At 44.7% G+C, this 19,662-nt stretch overlaps 1 protein-coding gene across 5 annotated transcripts in view; it reads right to left on the reverse strand.

Annotated features, from left to right (window-relative positions):
* TIAL1 (TIA1 cytotoxic granule associated RNA binding protein like 1) overlaps nt 1–2,497 on the reverse strand; it is a 28,356-nt gene extending 25,859 nt beyond the window's left edge. The window contains exon 1 of one of the 5 annotated variants that reach the window (XM_075155173.1): nt 2,191–2,497. In XM_075155173.1, coding sequence (XP_075011274.1) covers nt 2,191–2,219 — 29 coding nt within the window. In that variant the 5' untranslated portion in view covers nt 2,220–2,497. Of the gene's footprint in view, nt 1–1,661; nt 1,681–2,190 lie in introns of those variants that run through there. The other 4 variants (XM_075155175.1, XM_075155174.1, XM_075155178.1 and 1 more) reach the window with 4 other exon arrangements.
* Nucleotides 2,498–19,662: the final 17,165 nt, after the last annotated feature.

Raw genomic sequence — 19,662 nt, forward strand, 5'->3', positions numbered from 1 at the left:
TTACAGTATCATTAGTTGTTCTTGGGGGCCAGTGAGTTTTATTTATATGAGAGATCATAACTGCTATACATGAAAAGTATTACCCAGGATAATAATCTTTAAAACACAACTTGCAATTCTGAATTTAAAGATACTTCAGAAAAAAGTAGGGACAAGAGGGAGATGTAAGAAATGCTACAGCAGAATTTTTGTGTTCTATGAAAAAAGCCCTCAAATAATTACAGGAAAGTAACCCTACATGACTGTGATTACTACAAAACTACTAGAAAATGAATGTATATGCTGTTTATTAGTTTGAAAAATTAAACAGTCACATGCGTGAAATAAAACATCTTGGGCAGCTGTAGAGATGCTATTTCAGACATCTTAGTACAAATGTAATTTTTTCCTTGTCAGTGACCAGGGGCTAAGTCAGGTCATTGATGGATGTTAGTGAGAAAAACCCATTCCCGATGTAGTACCAAAACTTGTTAGCAGTAAAAGAATGTTTTAAAACTTAGTCTAGATATAGCACTTATTTAAAAAAAGAGGAGCCAATCAGGAAGAGAGAGGAACCTTGAAAACAAAACTGAGTAAAACACCGTGTACCTTTGCCCTTTTCCCTCCTCTCACTCTAAAGCAACACTGAAAACTACGTCCACTATCAGGGCCAAGCAAACTCAGACCATTTGGGTAGACAACACAAAAAGCATTTATGATATGCTTATTTAAACTATTTATCTCAGGGAGCAAGGACTAAGTAAGTACTTACACTACACTATACAAGTTAAAAGAACTTTTGCAGACATAGGAAGGAGAAAAAAGACAAATTGCCTTGAAAAGCCTTAAATGCCAAGTCATCATTTTGGTAATGGAAACAAACTAAAGCAACTCAGAGATATTTTACTCTGTTTCAGTAGTTTCTTTAAAGTGGCTTTCAATCCAAATTATCTTTGAAAGACTTTCTGAAGGCTACTGTCCCAAAAACTAAATAGACAAAGATTTCATTTGCACTGTCTTGAGCTGTGTTTCTCATATGGTCAGCCCGAACGTTGTACTGTTGAGGCTGCCTTTCTCATATGGACAGCCTGGACATTGTACTGTTCATACAGCATGTAACACCCTTTAGCAACTGGAAACTGAAAATCTATGAACTAGTTAAAGTAATCAACAACAGAATTATGTGCTCTCAAGTGCCTAACCATAAGAGCCCCCCTCATATACGTCAACAGGACAAAGAAAACCCATCAAAACCATACCTGCAGAGTTGAAAAGAACTCAACAGCAACTAAAAAAGCTCAGATTTATATTTTTAAACAGAAAACAGGTGACAGCCACCAACTGATTAAACACTGCCTAGAGAGACACGGCCAACACATAGTTATTTCTCTTGCCAGGGCCCAAGAGACTGTTACTGAACCACACTGTAAAACACCGGAGGGAAAAGCAATTTTTCCTATCTGCACGCTATGGAGAGACTCGTTTTACGGCGTTCCCCATCCCACCCATCGCAGGGAGAACACAAAGAACTTTCCTAACGCCGGGACCGCTGTGCAGGGGGGACCCGAGGACGGGCGACCCGACCCGCTCCTCCCAGCGCCGGCCCCTGGAGAAGGCTTGTGCCCGCAGGCCGGGCAGGGGGGCTCCCCCCCGCCTACACCCCCCGAGCACTGGATACAGACCTAGTTAAAGCCCGCGTCCCCCCGCCGCCACCACGGCGGCAGCTCCGCTTTCCTCCGTTTTCGCCCTGAATCGGTGCAAGGCGTTCTGCGCCCTCCCTGCCTCCGCCGCCGGCAGCTGTGCTCTCCCGCGCCGCCCGGTCTCCTCTCCCTCCGCTCCTCGGCCGACACCCGCTCCCCCACCCCGCGGCCGGCTCCGGACCCCGCTCCCCATCCTCCCTCGCGCGCTCTCTCCTCAAGCACCCTCCGCCCCGCTCCTCTCCCGCCCCCCGCCGCCCTCTGCTCCCCCGGGACCCCTGCGCCCCCCCGGCCCCCCCAGCCCCGCTCTCCAAGCACCCGCCCGGCCCGCGCCTCCCCGCCCCCACCGCGGCCCGGCCACGCACGCCTCCGGGAGTGCATCCCCCTCCCCGCCTCGCCCCGCCGCCGGCCCGGCCCTCTCCGCCCCTCTCCGCCCAGGGCCCGCTGGGGCTCACTCCCCACCCCCGCAGCCCCCCCGGCCCCGCGGCTCCACCGCGGTCCCCTCCCCACTCACAGGGTCCTGGGCTGCCCGTCGTCTTCCATAATGGTGGGCGAGCGCCGCTCTCAGCTGCACCCGGGGGCAGCGCCGGAGGGGGGCTCCGCCGCGCAGGGAGGCGAAGGGAAGGTGAGGGTGAGGGCCCCGGCTCCCCCCGCTCCGTCTCGCCCCCTCGCCAGGTCCCGACACCGCAGCCCGAACAGGAGAGGGAAGAAGCACCACAAAATGGCCGCCGCCACCAGACACTCAGGAAGCCGCGCTCTGCGCAGCCGCGCCCCGCCGGCCCGCTCCCTCTCGGACCGGATTCTCCTTCCCGGTCCCCGCCGCCGCGCCGCGCAGCGCGCTGGGGATCGTAGGCGCTGACGGGGAGAGCGCGGCGGGACGGCGAGCGGAGCCCACCGGCCTGCTGGGTGTTGTAGTCCCCCGGCCGCGCTCCGCGCCGCGGGCCCTCGGGGTGCGAGGCTGGGAAGAAACTACCGCTCCCAGCATGCCTGGCGGGAGCGGGTCAGCGGGCGTGCCGGGCCGCGCGGCGGCCCGCGTCCCTCCCCGCCGCGGGGGGCGAGCCCGGGCGGCGCGGATTGGCTGCGAGCAGCCCGGGAAGATTCGCTTCTCTGCGCCGCCAGCGGCCCGCCGGCGCCGGGGCCCAGCGGCCCCGGCCCCGGCCCCAGCCCCAGCCCCGGCCCCCGCGGGGTGCCGCCAGCGCCGGCCTTGGGGCGCTGCCCTGGGGAAAGCCCGTGCTGAACCGCAGGCCTCCGGGGGTTTCTGTCCGTGGGGGACTGACGCAGAAGTATGGCGGTAGTATGTGCGTAGATGGCGAATGAAGCGACCCGATACACCTCAGGGGGCTCATCCTGTACATATTTATTGTATTGCCGTGCGCTTGCCTGAGGGGAGTCTGGTTGACACTGCAATACGTTACTGCGCGTCACATTCACAAGCAAAGACCATGGTTTTACGTACTGTCCGCATGCGGTACCACCAGTACAGCCTGGCTGTCTTCAGGTACCACAGTGCGTAAGTACAGCATCAGTTACAAAGATTACGATCGTTACGAGATGTGTAATGCTTAAGGGGCTCACCAAGAGCAGAGACGACGGGGAAAGAGGCCTGTCCGTCTCGTTTCGTTCCATATACACCATAATGAGATGTTTTATAGGAAGGATATTGTAGGGCGTGGTTATTTGGGACGATGAAATCAAGCTCTATCGTAGGCACAGAAGAAAGCACCATTAATCAGCGCTTAGAACCCCAAACAGAGTTGGTATCACAAAGCGGAACTCGGTGCCAGCAACTGGGACTCAGGACAAACGATGACGGAGCGGTGACAATGTCTCAGGGTAGTTTTGAAGGAAGAAGCCTCGTGCGTTACCATCCTTCATCAGCAATTTCAGCAGAGGCATCGAGCAGTGGTCTCGGGAAACTTCTCCTGGAAGTGCTCTCCTTTTTACGTCAAACATAAAAATCCTTGCTAACATCATTAAACTGTTCTCCCTACAAAAAAGGGTTTACTAGAAGGCTTTTTGTGGTAACTTTTATTTTTCTTTAGTTAGCGAGAAGTTAAGTTAGGGATTGTCAATGAGAAAACGGATCAGAATAGCTCTGCAAAGGCGGAGTACGGGTATCCTCACATGCAGTTACCGCAGAATAATCACAGCACTCTTACTCTGGAAGAAATTCAATTTGTATACATATTGAATATTCAAGTATTCATAAATACTCTCCCTCTTCCAAAATAGTAACATCATGAAGAAAACTGCCTATATACTTATCAAACTAGATATTTTCGTGCCTGCTGCTCACACAGTAATGTTTTCCTATCTTTAACTTAAACACGAAAGACTGTTGCCAGGCATATATTTCTGGAAGAAGCTATTCTAGCTCAGAGATGCAGATATAGGTGGCTTAAGTAATTTTTAAAAATTTATTAAAAACACAGAAGGTTGAATACCTAAGGAATTACTGGAATACTCTGATCATGGGTTTTGAATAGCCAAAGATTTGCATATAAAGAATCTGCATATCCCGCAGGGATCAAACACTTTTTTTTCAGATACTGCCACTGGCAACGGCAGTGGAAGGAGGCAGGAACAACAGGGAGAGAGGTGGTGGGTACCTGTGGTGGGGACAAATGCCAGCTGCATGTTACTTTGAAGTGGCCTGCATAGTGCCCTGCATGTGCCCGAGTCTGAGACCTGATAGAAAACACGTATTTCTATAGCACGGACGAAAGTGACTCCTGATGCAAACCATCTGTGTGGCATTCAGGAGTGCCTGCACGGGGAGCTGCAAATTAACCAACAGCACAGCAGGAGTTTGCACTGCTCTGTAGGTCCCATAAAATTCCCTACTGGATCTGTGTGATCCATACCTGGCAGACTGAAGTCTTGGCGCAGTATATGCCGATTAGCAATGCCTCCTGGTAAAGTCTGTGGGCTAAAAAAGTGAATGACACTGGAGTACACATCTATACAAAGAATTTAATTCTGTATACTACTCTGAGAAGAGACACTTGATTTACAGCAGCAATGTAAAACAGTCGTCTTCTCCTTCAGAGACGTGGTTTTGCAAAGATTATGTTACCAAAATTTTTAATATTCTGCCATATGCAAAATGACCAGCTATCTCCAAAAACCAATCAAAACAGCACTAAATGTTATTCCCCTCTTCCCTTAAAAAACTGTTGCACTAGAGCTTTAATAAGGTTTCACACAAACCATCCTCATTTCATGCCCTTTAAACCTTGTTTTTCTCTGCTTTTTTTTCCCCAGCATTGCCTGGGAAACTTTTCAAAATACAGCAAGTGAGAAAGGTCATGTCAGAAGATATACATGTCTGGATAGATAGATTTTTTCAATACATATATCTCCCCAGATCAATAACTGAAATTATTTATATCACGTGTTTGGTTTTTTGGCCTATAAGCAGTAAATCACAGGCGTTCTCTGAGTGTTATGATAGTTTCCAGTGCTTATAGCTGCCAGAGATGGTGCAGCGTGACAGATGAGGTGCTGCGAGACAGAATGGTGCTATGGTGCCCATTACTGACTAGCATCAATAATGTGCATCACTGTCATAACTGCCAAGTCCCTGACAGTGCAAGTATTTTTGTTTAATGCAGCAATAAAAAAAATGTTTTTTTTAAATGCAGGAAAAATCATTTCCTGAGTTCAACTTCCCAGATTGTATTAATCAAAACTGGTGCTTCTGTTTTATTTTGTTAGACATTTGAGAGTGTAGGAACGGTAGGAAGAGCTGATAACGGAGATGATTTGTGCCAAACGAATGACTCCAAAATGAATGACTACAAAAAATGCTTAAGAAGTTTCTTAAACCACATCATGCTATTCCATCCATGAAACCAAAAGGCCTTTGGTAGGAACCCAGCATTGGTTCCTTACACCAGTCCAGGGTGTCGCAGAAAACCTTCACCAAAGCTGAGAACAAGGTCAAGGAAATGGCTGGACAATTTACTAGAAAATGGAACATCCGATGACACAAAAATTGTCTTCTTGACATGAGTTTAAAAAGCAACTAAAGTTCGTTTCAGTTTCAGAGATATGTAAGATTCCTGCAACTTGTAGACAAAAAGTGGGTGTAGATTTAATTACATCAACATCCAAGGATTGAAGCACTTTATAAAGCAATTATACCCTGACTTAGAAATCTTCTCAAAGTACGTACTGAAAGCTAAGTTCTTCTACTAGGTTTAAAGACTGACAGATTTGCAGTATTCAAAGTGTTGCATAGCATCAATCCCAGCAGAACTTCTCTGGAAACACCGCTATGCAATTATGTTTTCTCATTAACAAGTACCTTTTTGAGATTTGTTAATTGGCATATCTTAATCTGTTTGATATGTACCTTGATGCCTTTCTACAGCTCTAATTTGCTAAACAGAATGTCATTTAGTGTTATGGAAAGACAATAATTCATTAAGTACAATGGCCCATTTTACGGCTGCAGATATTTTTATCAACCAAAGCAGCAATTTCCTTAAAACATGCTGTAAGGACTATTGGCTAGGCTTACGTTCCGTACAACCACTTTTTAGGCACCAAATCCTAAGCAGCTGGGAGAAGTCTTATAATCACTAGCCCTTGTTCTCGCAGGGGACTTCAACTTACCAGACGTCTGCTGGAAATACAATACAGCGGAGAGGAAACAGTCCAGAAGGTTCCTGGAGCGTGTGGAAGAGAACTGGTGAGGGAGTCAACTAGGGAAGGGGCCCCGCTGGACCTGTTGTTCATGAACAGAGAAGGACTTGTGGGTGATGTGATGGTTGGAGGCCATCTTGGGCATAGCGATCACAAAATGATAGAGTTTTCGATTCTTGGAGAAGTAAGGAGGGGGGTCAGCAGAACTGCCACCTTGGACTTCTGGAGGGCAGACTTTGGCCTGTTTAGGAGCCTGGCAGAGTCCCTTGGGAGGCAGTCCTGAAGGGCAAAGGAGTCCAGGAAGGCTGGACATTCTTCAAGAAGGAAATCTTAGAGGCTGTCCTGGTTTTGGCTGGGATAGAGTTAATTTTTTTCCTAGTAGCTGGTACAGTGCTGTGTTTTGGATTCAGTCTGAGAATGATGTTGATAACACACTGACGTTTTAGTTGTTGCTAAGTAGTGCTTACACGAAATCAAGGACTTTTCAGCTTTCCATGCTCTGCCAGGTGCACAAGAAGCTGGGAGGGAGCATAGCCAGGACAGCTGACCCAAACTGGCCAATGGGGTATTCCATACCATATGATGTCATGCTCAATATATAAGCTGGGGGGAGTTGGCAGGGGGGCAGCAATCACTGCTCGGGGACCGGCTGGGCATCAGTTGTTGGGTGGTGAGCAATTGCATTGTGCATCCCTTGCTTTGTATATTCTTCTATTATTAGTATTAGTATTAGTGTTATTGTTATTGTTGTTATTATTGTTGTTATTATTGTTATTATTATTACTATTTTACTTTCTTTCAATTATTAAACTATTCTTATCTCAAGCCACAAGTTTTCCTACTTTTACTCTCCCGATTCTCTCCCCCATCCCACTGGAGGTGGGGAGAGTGAGCGAGCGGCTGGGTGGCTGGGTGGTGTTTAGTTGCTGGCTGGGGTTAAACCACGACAAAGGCGCAGGAACAGGCCGTCCTCATGTGCTGAAAGACGAGCCGGTGGGGAAGAAGACCAGCCTGGCTGAACAGAGAGCTTTGGCTGGAACTCAGGAAAGAAAGGAGAGTTTATGACCTTGGGAAGAAGGGGCAGGCAACTTGGGAGGACTACAAGGATGTCGTGAGGTTATGCAGGGAGAAAATTAGAAGGGCCAAAGCCCAATTACAACTTGATCTGGCTACTGCTGTAAAAGACAATAAAAAATGTTTCTATAAATACATTAGCAAAAGGAGGGCTAAGGAGAATCTCCATCCTTTATTGGATGCGGGGGGAAACAGTGACAGAGGATGAGGAAAAGGCTGAAGTAGCTAATGCCTTCTTTGCCCCAGTCTTTACTAGTAAGACCAGTTGTTCTCTGAGTACCCAGCCCCCTGAGCTGGAAGACAGGGATGGGGAGCGGAATGAAGCCCCCATAATCCAAGGGGAAATGGTTAGCGACCTGCTACACCACTTAGACACACACAAGTCTATGGGGCTGGATGACGTCCACCCAAGGGTACTGAGGGAGCTGACGGAAGTGCTCACCAAGCCACTTTCTATCAAGTATCAGCAGTCCTGGTTAACCAGGGAGGTCCCATTGACTGGAGGTTAGCAAATGTGAGGCCCATCTACAAGAAGGGCCAGAAGGAGGATCCAGGGAACTACAGGCCTGTCAGTCTGACCGTGATGCCGGGGAACGTTAAGCAGCTCATCTTGAGTGCCATCATGTGGCACGTACAGGACAACCAGGTGATCAGGCCCAGTCATCATGGGTTTATGAGAGGCAGGTCCTGCTTGACGAATCTGATCTTCTATGACAAGGTGACCCACTTAGTGGATGAGGGAAAGGCTGTGGATGTTGTCTACCTGGACTTCAGTAAAGCCTTTGACACTGTTTCCCATAGCATTCTCCTGGAGAAACTGGCTGCTCATGGTTTGAACGGGCATCCTCTTCACTGGGTAAAAAACTGGCTGGATGGCCGGGCCCAAAGAGTTGTGGTGAATGGAGTTCAATCCAGCTGGTGGCCAGTCAGAAGCGGTGTTCCCCAGGGCTCAGTACTGGGGCCAGTTCTGTTCAATATCTTTATCAATGATCTGGACGAGGGGATCGAGTGCTCCCTCCGTAAGTTTGCAGAGGACACCAAGCTGGGCGGGAGTGTTGATCTGCTGGAGGGTAGGAAGGCTCTGCAGAGGGATCTGGACAGGCTGGATCGATGGGCCGAGGCCAATGTATGAGGTTCAACAAGGCCAAGTGCCGGGTCCTGCACTTGGGTCACAACAACCCCATGCACCGCTACAGGCTTGGGGAAGAGTGGCTGGAAAGCACCGGCAGAAAAGGACCTGGGGGTGCTGGTCGACAGCCGGCTGAACATGAGCCGGCAGTGTGCCCAGGGGGCCAAGAAGGCCAACGGCATCCTGGCCTGTATCAGAACTAGTGTGGCCAGCAGGAGTAGGGAGGTGATCGTGCCCCTGTACTGGGCACTGGTGAGGCCGCACCTCGAATCCTGTGTTCAGTTCTGGGCCCCTCACTACAAGAAGGACATGGAGGTGCTGGAGCGTGTCCAGAGGAGGGCAACAAAGCTGGTGAAGGGCCTGGAGCACAAGTCTGATGAGGAGCGGCTGAGGGAACTGGGGTGGTTTAGCCTGGAGAAGAGGAGGCTGAGGGGAGACCTCATCGCGCTCTACAACTACCTGAAGGGAGGTTGTAGCGAGGTGGGGGTTGGTCTCTTCTCCCAAGTAACAAGCAATAGGACAAGAGGAAACGGCCTCAAGTTGCACCAGGGGAGGTTTAGATTGGATATTGGGAAAAATTTCTTCACCGAAAGTGTTGTCAAGCCTTGGAACAGGCTGCCCAGGGAAGTGGTGGAGTCACCATCCCTGGAAGTATTTAAAAGACGTGTAGATGTGGTGCTTAGGGACATGGTGTAGTGGTGGACTTGGCAGTGGTAGGTTAACAATTGGACTTGATGATCTTAAAGGTCTTTTCCAACCTAAATGATTCTATGGTTCTATGATTCTATATTTTTATCAACAAAAGCAGCAATCTCATTAAAAAATGCCGTAAAGACTATTGACTAGGCTTATGTTCCATGCAACCCAGTTTTTAGGCACTGAATCCTAAGTGGCTTTTCTGTTAATTTATTTAGAGCTAGTTAAAGTTACATGAATAATCTTTTTTTTTCTTTCTTTCTTTTTTGAATTTTGACACAATATTGGTGTTTAATGCATTTTCTGGAATTTCCCTACTATTCCAGAATTTATTGTATTAGTGGGATGAGAAACTTCAGCCCATTCCTTGAAGATCTTTGTGTAAAAATTGTTCAGGCTGACTGATTTTAAAATGTTTCTTTCTAATCAATATCCTACTTGTCCAAAAGATTGCAAATAAATATGTCAGTTGTTTATAACCAGAGCTCCCCACTGATTGAAACATACTGTTCTACTAAAAATCAGTGTCAGAGTATCGACCGCAGGTGCTAGGTGCTCCCACTTGTCAGAGTTAAATTATTATTTTTGCTTAAGCGAGAAGTTTTGACAGTCCATCTGGACAGAGCGTAATGTGAGCTAAATGATACCTTGTAGATGCTTTATTACCTGAGAATGAGGTCAAAATAAGTGGATCTGATTTTCGGACAAACACAATCAAGACAGTTGACCTTGCGCTGTAGTGAAAGGAGCAGCTTTTCAGCTCTACTTGGTTGGTTTTATCTACTGATATAGAGGGGCTTGAGGACACTTCTTGATTGTGCAGGAGACTTTTTCAAACAGCTACATGTATCATTTAATGAGAACTAACACTTAACATTGATGTGGTGTTTTGCCTCTCTAAAGCGCTGCTTTACTGCTTTTTTTATGAAGCATTCCTTAATAACAAGACCCCTCAGCAGAAGCGAAATGACTACCATTAAATTTGTATTATAAATGGAAAAAAGAAACGTAAGTCTATAGAGAAATTTAATGTCTCCCATCTCCTGACAAACCAGTGATATTTTCAAGTAAGATACATCAATTCTCATCTGAAACTGCCAGCAAGCAAAGTCTCTCGATGTTAGCAGCCCTCTGTTTCAACACACCTATGACTGACAAAGAAGGCAGGAAGCATTAGGAATGAAATGAAGAAGTTATCAAATGATAAAGGAGTTAAATGAGAAATTAAGACAACATTTATAATCTGTGGTCACCCAGTTATCTCTGTTTTCCAGCACCACTCTACTTATTCCAGCGGGCAGCTGATGGTACAACAACATTCCCTGCAAACAGTTTTCGTTAACCATGGACTCTAGCAAAGGAATTGTTTTGGACTAGCCTCTTGATTTATCCCTTTGTCAGAGCAGCTTATCTAATAGAATTTGCTAGCTCGCATGCCTTATTTTTAATTACATACAGCAAGTCTGGAAGCTGTACTGTGGCAGTGAAATTTTGCAGAGATGGTTTGCTAACTTGTCTTCACCTCAGCTCTAAAATCAAACCACTTTTTTATTTTTTTTTTTTATTCTACAGAACCTGCATTTTACAGATTTATGGAGGAAATAAAGACACAACAAAGATTCGAGTTCCTAATCATTACCTTAGACCACTGGAGGTCTATCTGGAAGGTAGCGCAAGCTGCCCTAAGAGGGCAATGTGGAATTAGGAACAGGGATACCTCGGGAGGCAGAAGACGGTGCAGCCTCTGGCACCGCTGCTTTCCCAGAAGCGAGAAGGAAGCTGCAGGGCAGGAGGGGAGAAATTTGGGGTGCAGCACACTTTTGTGAGTTCGGTTTATGATAGCGTCTTCGAGGGGCTATTCTCATCCAGCACAACGCAGAGCAGCAGCGATGCTGTAAGATGCAGGACCGCTGGGTCAGAGCCTTGCTGAGAAGCAGGGGGAAGGAAACAAGACTTAATACAATTTTTTCTTGCTCTCTGTCATCCTTACTTCAACAGCAAGAGGGTTAGTCTTGATATCCAACCTCTTTTAAATAGAATTACTTTAATTTGTCTTCCTTTATAGATCAAATTTTTCTTCCAAAGAACAGCAGGTGCAGTGAGACTTAAAATAACTCTTCAAGTCTGGAAGCTCTCAGATGTGTCATAGAAACACCTGGGGCAAAATTTGGAGGTCTCCTCATGACTGTTACCCAGCCCTTGGTCAGACTGGTCAGACTCCTGTGAGCTAGCTGGGATTTAGCACAGAATTATGGAGTCCAACCAGGAAAGGAGTCTGATCTTAAGTCATGTCTTGAGAACAGGCTTTCCACTCCTGACCTTGTTTGTTTGGTCTTTTTTTCCCCAAAAAACCTAATGGTTCACCTAAATGAAATGTATTTGTGTTTTATCTGACTTAGCTTAAAGGCTGACGTTTACAAGGATACAGGGCTAATAGTCTGAGCTATTTGAATTTTGCAACTGCTAAGCACACACATGCAGACGTACCCAAGCCTCCTTCCTCACAGCAGACAGGTAGGAGGCCAGAGCTAGGCCAGGATGGGAGCTGAGCAATGCAAGCTAATTAACAGTAATGCATAAGTAAATGGAAAAGGAACAGTCAAAGGATTTAAAATCTAAAAAATGAGAAAACACAAAGAAGCCTTCGTTTGCTGCATTGAAATGCTCTTTTATTTTAGCTGCACTGAAATGTTCTTTTATTTTAACATCAATTACCTTCTTCTAAGAGGAAGAAATCTTACCTACAGGTCAAAACCAGAAGAGTCAGTTCTGTTTTTTCATGTAGCTCATTGACCCCATCAATTCTTCTAAAACATCTGGTTGTAATGACAGATAGCACTAGAAACTGCAAGTAAGTAAAAACAAATTGCATTTCAGCTTTATGTTTCACGTAAACGTTCCCCCCCACCCCAGTTATCTTAGTTTGAGCATGAGGCTGTGAGAAAGCCAAAGATATCTTCATCAATTGTTCCCACATAATTCCTCTGAGCTGAAAGTGTTTCTCACATGGAAGTATAGCTTCATCAGGAAGCATCTAGGGCCTTTACACATCAAAAGGTCATTCCACCAAAAATAAACATAAAGACACTGCCAGCTTAATGAAAGTTTACTTCAAATGCCATCCAGAATTTGTCATCTATTTGTCAACTCTTAGTTTGCAACAAGAAAACACACACGTATCCTAAAATAAAACAAACCCTTCTGTTATGCCACACTGTTCCTATTTGATCATAGTCTAAACTCTGAAAAAACATTGGATGTGATCCCGCAGGGCTAACAGGAGCAAAATGTGATCTGACAAAATCAGTGAGCTAAATACACAAATAGACTGATGCAGTTTTGCTTTCCTGAAGCTAACAAAAAGACACTTTGAAGACCGTATCTCTGTCTTAACTGGAGTTGCTTTCAAATGCTTGGATGTTCACAGCATCTTCATTTCTGTCGTTAAACTGAGCAAAAATAATCCGAGATAATATGATTCCCTGGACATCTTAACAGAAGACATCTGCTTGATGTGCAGTGAATGGAAGATGGACCAGGTCCCAATGTCCCTTTTGTTCATCTGCAGCTCTGGTAATCTTAATAAAAGGAGCCAATTCCGATACTCTTTTTTACTCAGGACTTCACTGAACATGAAGTTACAGGACTTAAGTTTCAAGAAATTCTTGCCAGATGTAGTGACAACTGTTATATTCTTTTTCCAAGTCAAACTGTAAAACACAATAGCTGCTGCAACTTCAATCTGTTGAAAATTTCCCACCACCTGGACCACATAATGATTTTCTTAAATCTGCTTATCACCATTACCCCAACCTTTGATTCTTGCAGTTCAAGCATTTACTGTACCAAAACCATGATGCAGAACTATGTAAGATACGCCTTTATTTACCTGTTCAGAACCAAAAGAGATGTTATTCCAAACTACTGACATAAGACTTAATTTTTTAAAAAATGTATTTGTGTCCATTATGCATAATTCATAATCACTCAATATTTTTATGATAAATGATGATAATTATGATAAACGATGATGAACAAGAATATTGTACGAGGTTCCTGTGTCTTCTTTACACTCTCATTGATCGTGCAGTTAAAACACAATTTCCTGTCCCATGAAATCACCGTGCTATGAATGTACAACCTTGCATCGAGAACTCTTACAAAGATTTTGTTTCTAAGACTTTAGTCCTGGAACAGGCAAAAAGAGGAACTGTGTGCACAGACAACTGTGTATTATAAAAACAGGATAGGGATTCTGTGCAAAATTCACCTGGATATTCTTTGACTAGTGAGTGTGTAAACCCGCAACCTGAAATTCTCTTAATGTATTTTCTTTTGGGAAATCTAGCTGCATTCATGTTAGAGAAGAAAGAAAACTATATAAGATATGTTTGTCTAGACACTACTAGATTACAGTATCCCACACTTAAGTGTGTATTCAGTACGAGGGCTCAGTCATGCACGAGTCTATCTTTTCAACTGTTTATTACTCTACTGAGCCTTGCTGCCTGCTTGATATTGCTGCACACTTGGTGTGCTCAGTTCCCTCTCTTGCAAGTTCTTCCTGGATGTTCAGACTTGGCATTGCTCCCAGTGAAGATGTGGAGCTAAAAAGCATAGTGAAACATGCAGAATTTCAGCCTCGGAACTTGGTTCTGCTCCCATTGATTAAAGCAGTGGAGGGTAAAGGCTTAATACATAATTTTCAAAGCAAAAATTTGTACCTAATCAGTATGGACTTCAGCAAACACAGATATGGAGCTAGCTTTTTGCATATATTTCCATGGTTTGATGTCTTGAAAAGAAACTCATCAAACACATACACATGGAGCATACTCACCTTCTTACAGGAGATAACCTTTACAAACACCATTAACATTAAAAATATGGCTGTGCTTGAGTTTATCATAGAAGGATTATTTGGTCATTTCTCATCTCTCTTCCTCTCCCAAGCTCCCGTTAACATCTCCACTGAGCAAAAATACCATATTGCGTGGCGGGGCTATGCCCATGCTGATTAGCCAGCGACCAGCTGGCATCTTTCCTTTGCAGGAGATGCTCATCTGGGTTTCTCTCCTCTACCCAGCTGTTGATTTCCCTGGAGTGTATTGGGATGCAATTGCTTTTGAAACATTCTTCCAGCTCAAATTTACGGGAAAGTGGCCATGGGTTCAAAGGAGTGACTGGCAGACAGGCAGCAGGATTGCATAAACACCTTTTTGTTGGGAGCAGGCTAAAAAAGAAAAAGCAGCTATTCAAAAGAGTCCAAGGAATTAAAAACAAAACAAACAAACAACTTTCTCATCAGAATCTGCTGCCTTCTTAAACCCAAACTTTTCTCAGGACTATGAGCTTTGATAGTAAAATTTTCAGACAAGAGAAAAGACAGAAAAAACACCTGCAATGATCTCGTAGTATAGAGCTCAACTGGGCTGTAAGAAATAAAGGTTAAAGACTCTGATCGAAGCACAATCCAGCGACTGCCCTAAGCATGGGATTATTCTGGGATGATATTCTAATTTTTCTACACAAAGATAAAAAAGTAAAGATTTCCTTCTCAGGGAAGACCACGGACAACTAAGAAATCTCAAAAGGGTTTGTGGGATGGAAGCGGAAGACCAGGGCAGCAGATACGTTCTCTGGCTCGCGCACCTTGCCAAGGCAGACTATTTTGGCAACTCAGGATTTGCTGAAAACTGGAAGTGATCTACTCCAGCTAACTGCCAGGCCACATTCCCAGCACCAGGGAACAAAAGGAGTGCTGTGCTGTCCTAAAGCTTAGCAAGGATCTTCCCATGCCAGCATAACCCTCTGGAAATCAGATCCACTGGTTTTGTATTTTGCACCGTCTGTCATTTTTTTTAATAGAGGTGATATTTAAACCGCAGAAGAATACAGAATAGATGATGTTCAGCCAAAAATAAAATAAAATAAAATATGAGAATGTAGAAAGATGTGAGGAAATTTGCAATATGCACTTAGAAACAAAAATCTAGTTTTCCAGTGCCCTGGACTATTTAGAAATATAAACACTGGGAAAGGAAAACAGCCTTGTTCTGATTAAAAGGAGCTAAAGATTGGAAACAATCTTTTTAGCTACTATAGACCAGAATTTAGGGGGGGGGGAAGATTGTTATCACCATTTATAATAACAGCAGTTCTGCAAACTAACATAAGCATCACCTAATCTTCTGTTTCAGAAAATTGATGAAGTTTGGAAAGTATTCCCCTACTGCTGCAATGAACTACAGGTTTGATGCATTATCCAGGTTTCAGTCTTCCTCAGTTCTGACTCAGGCAGTTGAGCAGAAGCGGAATCCCAGGTTTCCTACCTCTCTGCCCTATCAGGCATTACTGACCCTTGAGCAGGGATGGTAGAAGAAGCTATGTGATCAAGAGCTAGATTACAGTCCTCTGTTCTAATTTAAGAAGGAAATTAGTGACAGTTCAGATTAATCTGCAGGATGTGGACTGCAGCGTAGGGGAGATGTTTCATTCTGTGTCCCTGTTGCAGGGGTAGGATGCTGCAGGAGACAAAGCTGGTCCGTATGAGCAATAATCACTGAGCCATCCTATCCAAATTCACATGCGAACATGAGTCAAAGTCACTGCTAGAGATGGGATGTTTACCCAACTCCATTAGCAAGGAAATTAGAGGAAAATGATTATAATGAGTAGGATTCACTCCTCTGATCAGGAGAATTTTACAAATGCCTCCTCTGAATGTTGTTTTGTTTTTTTGAGGAGTATGCAGACTAAGATTTTCTGCTTGGATTTCCTTACTGCTGAAGACTCTCTGTTAAAATTCACCATGGCAAAACTCACTTTTTCATAAGTATACCTATAAGCATGGTTTTGTATATAACTTCTGAAAGTTATTGTGCAAGTGAAGATTTGTCCTGACTTCTCGGCTAGTTCAAAGCTCAGCACAGACAAGGCAATCTTCTCCGTTAAAATAACATGTACGTTCTGTGCCACCCAGGAGTTTTAGTTTTGCCTGCTCGTTTGCAGCATTGAATAGATGTGTAAATGTCTACATTGATCAGATAGCTGATGCAACTAGTAACGCTGTCCAGAAACTCTCCACCTCACATCTGCCCATCCTGCTGATACAACTGTCGAACCCCTGAATGATGGACTTCCTACGTAGGTAAATAGCAATAATGGTAGTGCAGCCGCGGTGTAGCTTTGGTGGGGGCTTGGAGCGAGAGCTCAGCTGGAAGCAGCTCCCAAGAGAGAGAGGGGAGAGGCACTGGTGCTTCTTCCAACTCTTCTCAGCTGCTCTTATCAGTAAGCCAGCTTTGAGCAGCCAACTACACTCCTAGAAGTGGAGGGGTTGCATTCCTGGCATGGACCCAAAGAGCTCTTTGTATGGCTAGGAAATGCTAGCACTTCCAAAGCTGAATTCCCAGGCAGACGCTGCTCGAAGAAGGAGAGCCAGAAGGAGCAGAGACTAAAGGACATGCATTTGTTTCTCTTTCCCTCTTAGTCTGCTGCCGCCTTTGAGACTCCAGTGTGCCAGGGAGAAAGACAGAGATGCTATCAGCTGTGCATCTGCTTCTTCAATTGAAGGGAATAAAAATATTTTGAAGGGATGATTAGGGACAGAGCACCGATGTCATTAAATCTGTTGCAGTACCCACAGAAACTGGAGAAATACTTCTGTCTCCATATGTGCCATATTCCGCGACTGCTTATAAAAGGATCAATTGACTCATGGAAGAGGGTTTTCAAGTTCTCTTTTCAGTTGTTTTTCCCAGCCTCTGTACCGTGCCTGCTATTGGGCACACTCAGCTCTGGAAAAGGTTCTTTTTTGGACGGAGATTTGCTAGTAAACCTTGAAAAAGTAACCCAGATGTCCCAACGCACGTTTGGGTCCTCGCGGCCCTGAGCACAGACGAGCAGTTTATCCACTAGGTGGAGGCCTGTAAGTACCGATGGATGATGACCGCTGCAGCAATTAAAAAAGCCGGCTGAGATTGACTCTAATTCATTCTCCCGATTTCTAACGAAGTAACCCTGCTTCCTGGGTAGACCCAGACACTTCTTGCACCAAAGAGCTGTCTCCTTAGGCTTCTGTCTGACTGACTCAAGAAGAACAGGGAATGGTCAACCAAAAATGACTATTTTGTAAATATTAATTTAGCTTTCATATGCCACTCATAACATATTAGGAAAATGAGGAACTCTAAAAATCCATGTTGTCTTCTGCTGCCTATGTTCTGGATTGAATTTTGCTTTGTCTGCATACAGATCACAGAAATTAAAGCTGGTTGTGCTGTGTCCACAGCCAGATTCACTCCCTGATTTAAGGCAGGTTGCATTCCAGGTGGAAATAAAAAGGCAAAAGAAAAAAAAAAATTGTATTGGAATTAGCTTCTGGAGTTTTTTTCAGTTTCAAAAAATCTGAAATTTGGAAATCTGAGTATGTGCTTTGTGAAAGCGCAGATTTAGTGTAGTTGCACTGTGATTGCAACAGGTATGTTTAAAAAGCTTTTCTCCATTTAGACAGTACACTTAGCCTCTATTTTCTCATTAAGGTTTTGCATTTTCTATTAAAGTTCATACAGTTCAGGAACTATATTTATCTATCAAATAATTTGCATACTATTACTGTAACTCCAATAAGCAGATGACATGATCAACCTATATGAACCATACAATGTCTGCACCAGTACAGCAGTCAGCGTGAGATCAGATGGGTATCTGCCTACTTCATCAGCAGTTACACTAAATTCTGTGCCAAACATTGAAAATCAAGTCAAAGGCAGTCTGTAGCGTAAGTGGCAGATTAGTACAAGATTATCAATCACTGTGCATCTTTCATTTTCTGAAATACGAGGCCCAATTGTATCAGTGGCTCTTTTTTTATACTGTCGATACAAACAAGTCCACAACTCTGAACAAACTGTGAAGCCAAACATCTCCACTTCTCTGGTAATAGCTAGCAGAAACTCCATAGTTGAGACTTTCTTGCTTTTAGCTGAAATGATTCGTACATCTGGAGTAGGATATTCAAAATGCAACCAGTGAAGTTCTGGGCTATTCATTATTGATGCTCTGGATTTGGATGAAACATCAGGCTGGTAGATTCATCATGTCTCTTGAATCTGAAGATTGAGAAACTCTGTATGCTTGCTGCATTTATTAACAGAGCTTTCATATGACTCAGTCTTAAATGCATCCAGCAGAGAACTTGGACTGACGCCTGCTTAGAAATACAGCACTAGACGCGTGCCATATGCATCACTTACCCACAGGTTAATCGATAACAGCTTTCTACAATACCTGATCTAGAACAAACATTTCAACTCACGGTCTTGATTAATACTGCCTTTTCTGTTCAGGTGACCTGCTAAATTGCCACGGGTACGCAGGAGGTAGAAAGCCAATTTAGACCTTACCGCAAGACATGTTGTTTCCTGACACACCAGAGATACCTACTTGTTTATAGAACGAATAACAATTATATTGTTACAACGGTGCTGCTTTGTACAACCTGAGCTAGAGCTGGAGTGCATCTAGGAGGGAGGTCTCTGCAGCAGGACAGTCCACGCAAACATGCCCGACCATCTCGGACAGATCTGTAACCAGAGACCTCGTGTGAACCGTAGATGAAGCAGATCACCTCTGCAGACATTGACTGATCCATCCACCGAGGGAGATGCGGCAGCAGCATGCAGTGAAGAATCTCCCCAGGGTGGTCCATACTCTGTCTAGCTAAATCGCTGTCCTGAGGTTTCTGGAAAGTAGCCGTACCTACAGGCTCAAGTAACCACAGGCCATTGTGTAACTCAGAAGCTGAGGCCAATTCTCTCCACGGTTCTAAGGTCAAAGTTGAGAAATGATGCGATTGATGGCTTGAGGAAGGAATGGCTTTGCTTTGATTTGGGGTCCTGGGTTATTCCTTGGAAATCCAGTTGTGCATACAAGCGTAATAATTTTCTAGCTGGTTTAGCTAGAATCAGCCCATTTTCAAGACAAAGAAACACGTGAAGACCCTGTAGAGTTTATTAACTCTGGGTAACTACAATTACACAGTTTCTAGTTGTATTGGAACACCCTGGAGCAAATGCTGAGACTGGTACTCCTGGGTGTGCAAAGCACTGCACAGATAGGCACCTGGAGAAGCCAGGAGCGCTGTGTTTGCACCTATATGAAGAAGACAAAAAACAGCAAATGTTTCTTGATTGTTTTCCCTTCTGAAATGGAATATATAGACCTTGAGCCTGGAGTCTCATCCGAGATTAGCCAGACACTACAGAGACTTACTTATCTTAATAACAAATTTTCCTGAACCCAAGATTTTTGCTTGGCAGTATTCCCTGCATGAGCATTTCCATAAATCATTCTGATCTGAAATATGGCTAATGCCAATATAAACTAGAAACCATATTGCCTCAGGGTTGCAGTTATGGCCCAGCGACAGCACAGTAC

This window comes from Calonectris borealis, chromosome 7, assembly GCF_964195595.1.
Source record: "Calonectris borealis chromosome 7, bCalBor7.hap1.2, whole genome shotgun sequence".
In the NCBI taxonomy this organism is placed as follows: Eukaryota; Metazoa; Chordata; class Aves; order Procellariiformes; family Procellariidae; genus Calonectris; species Calonectris borealis.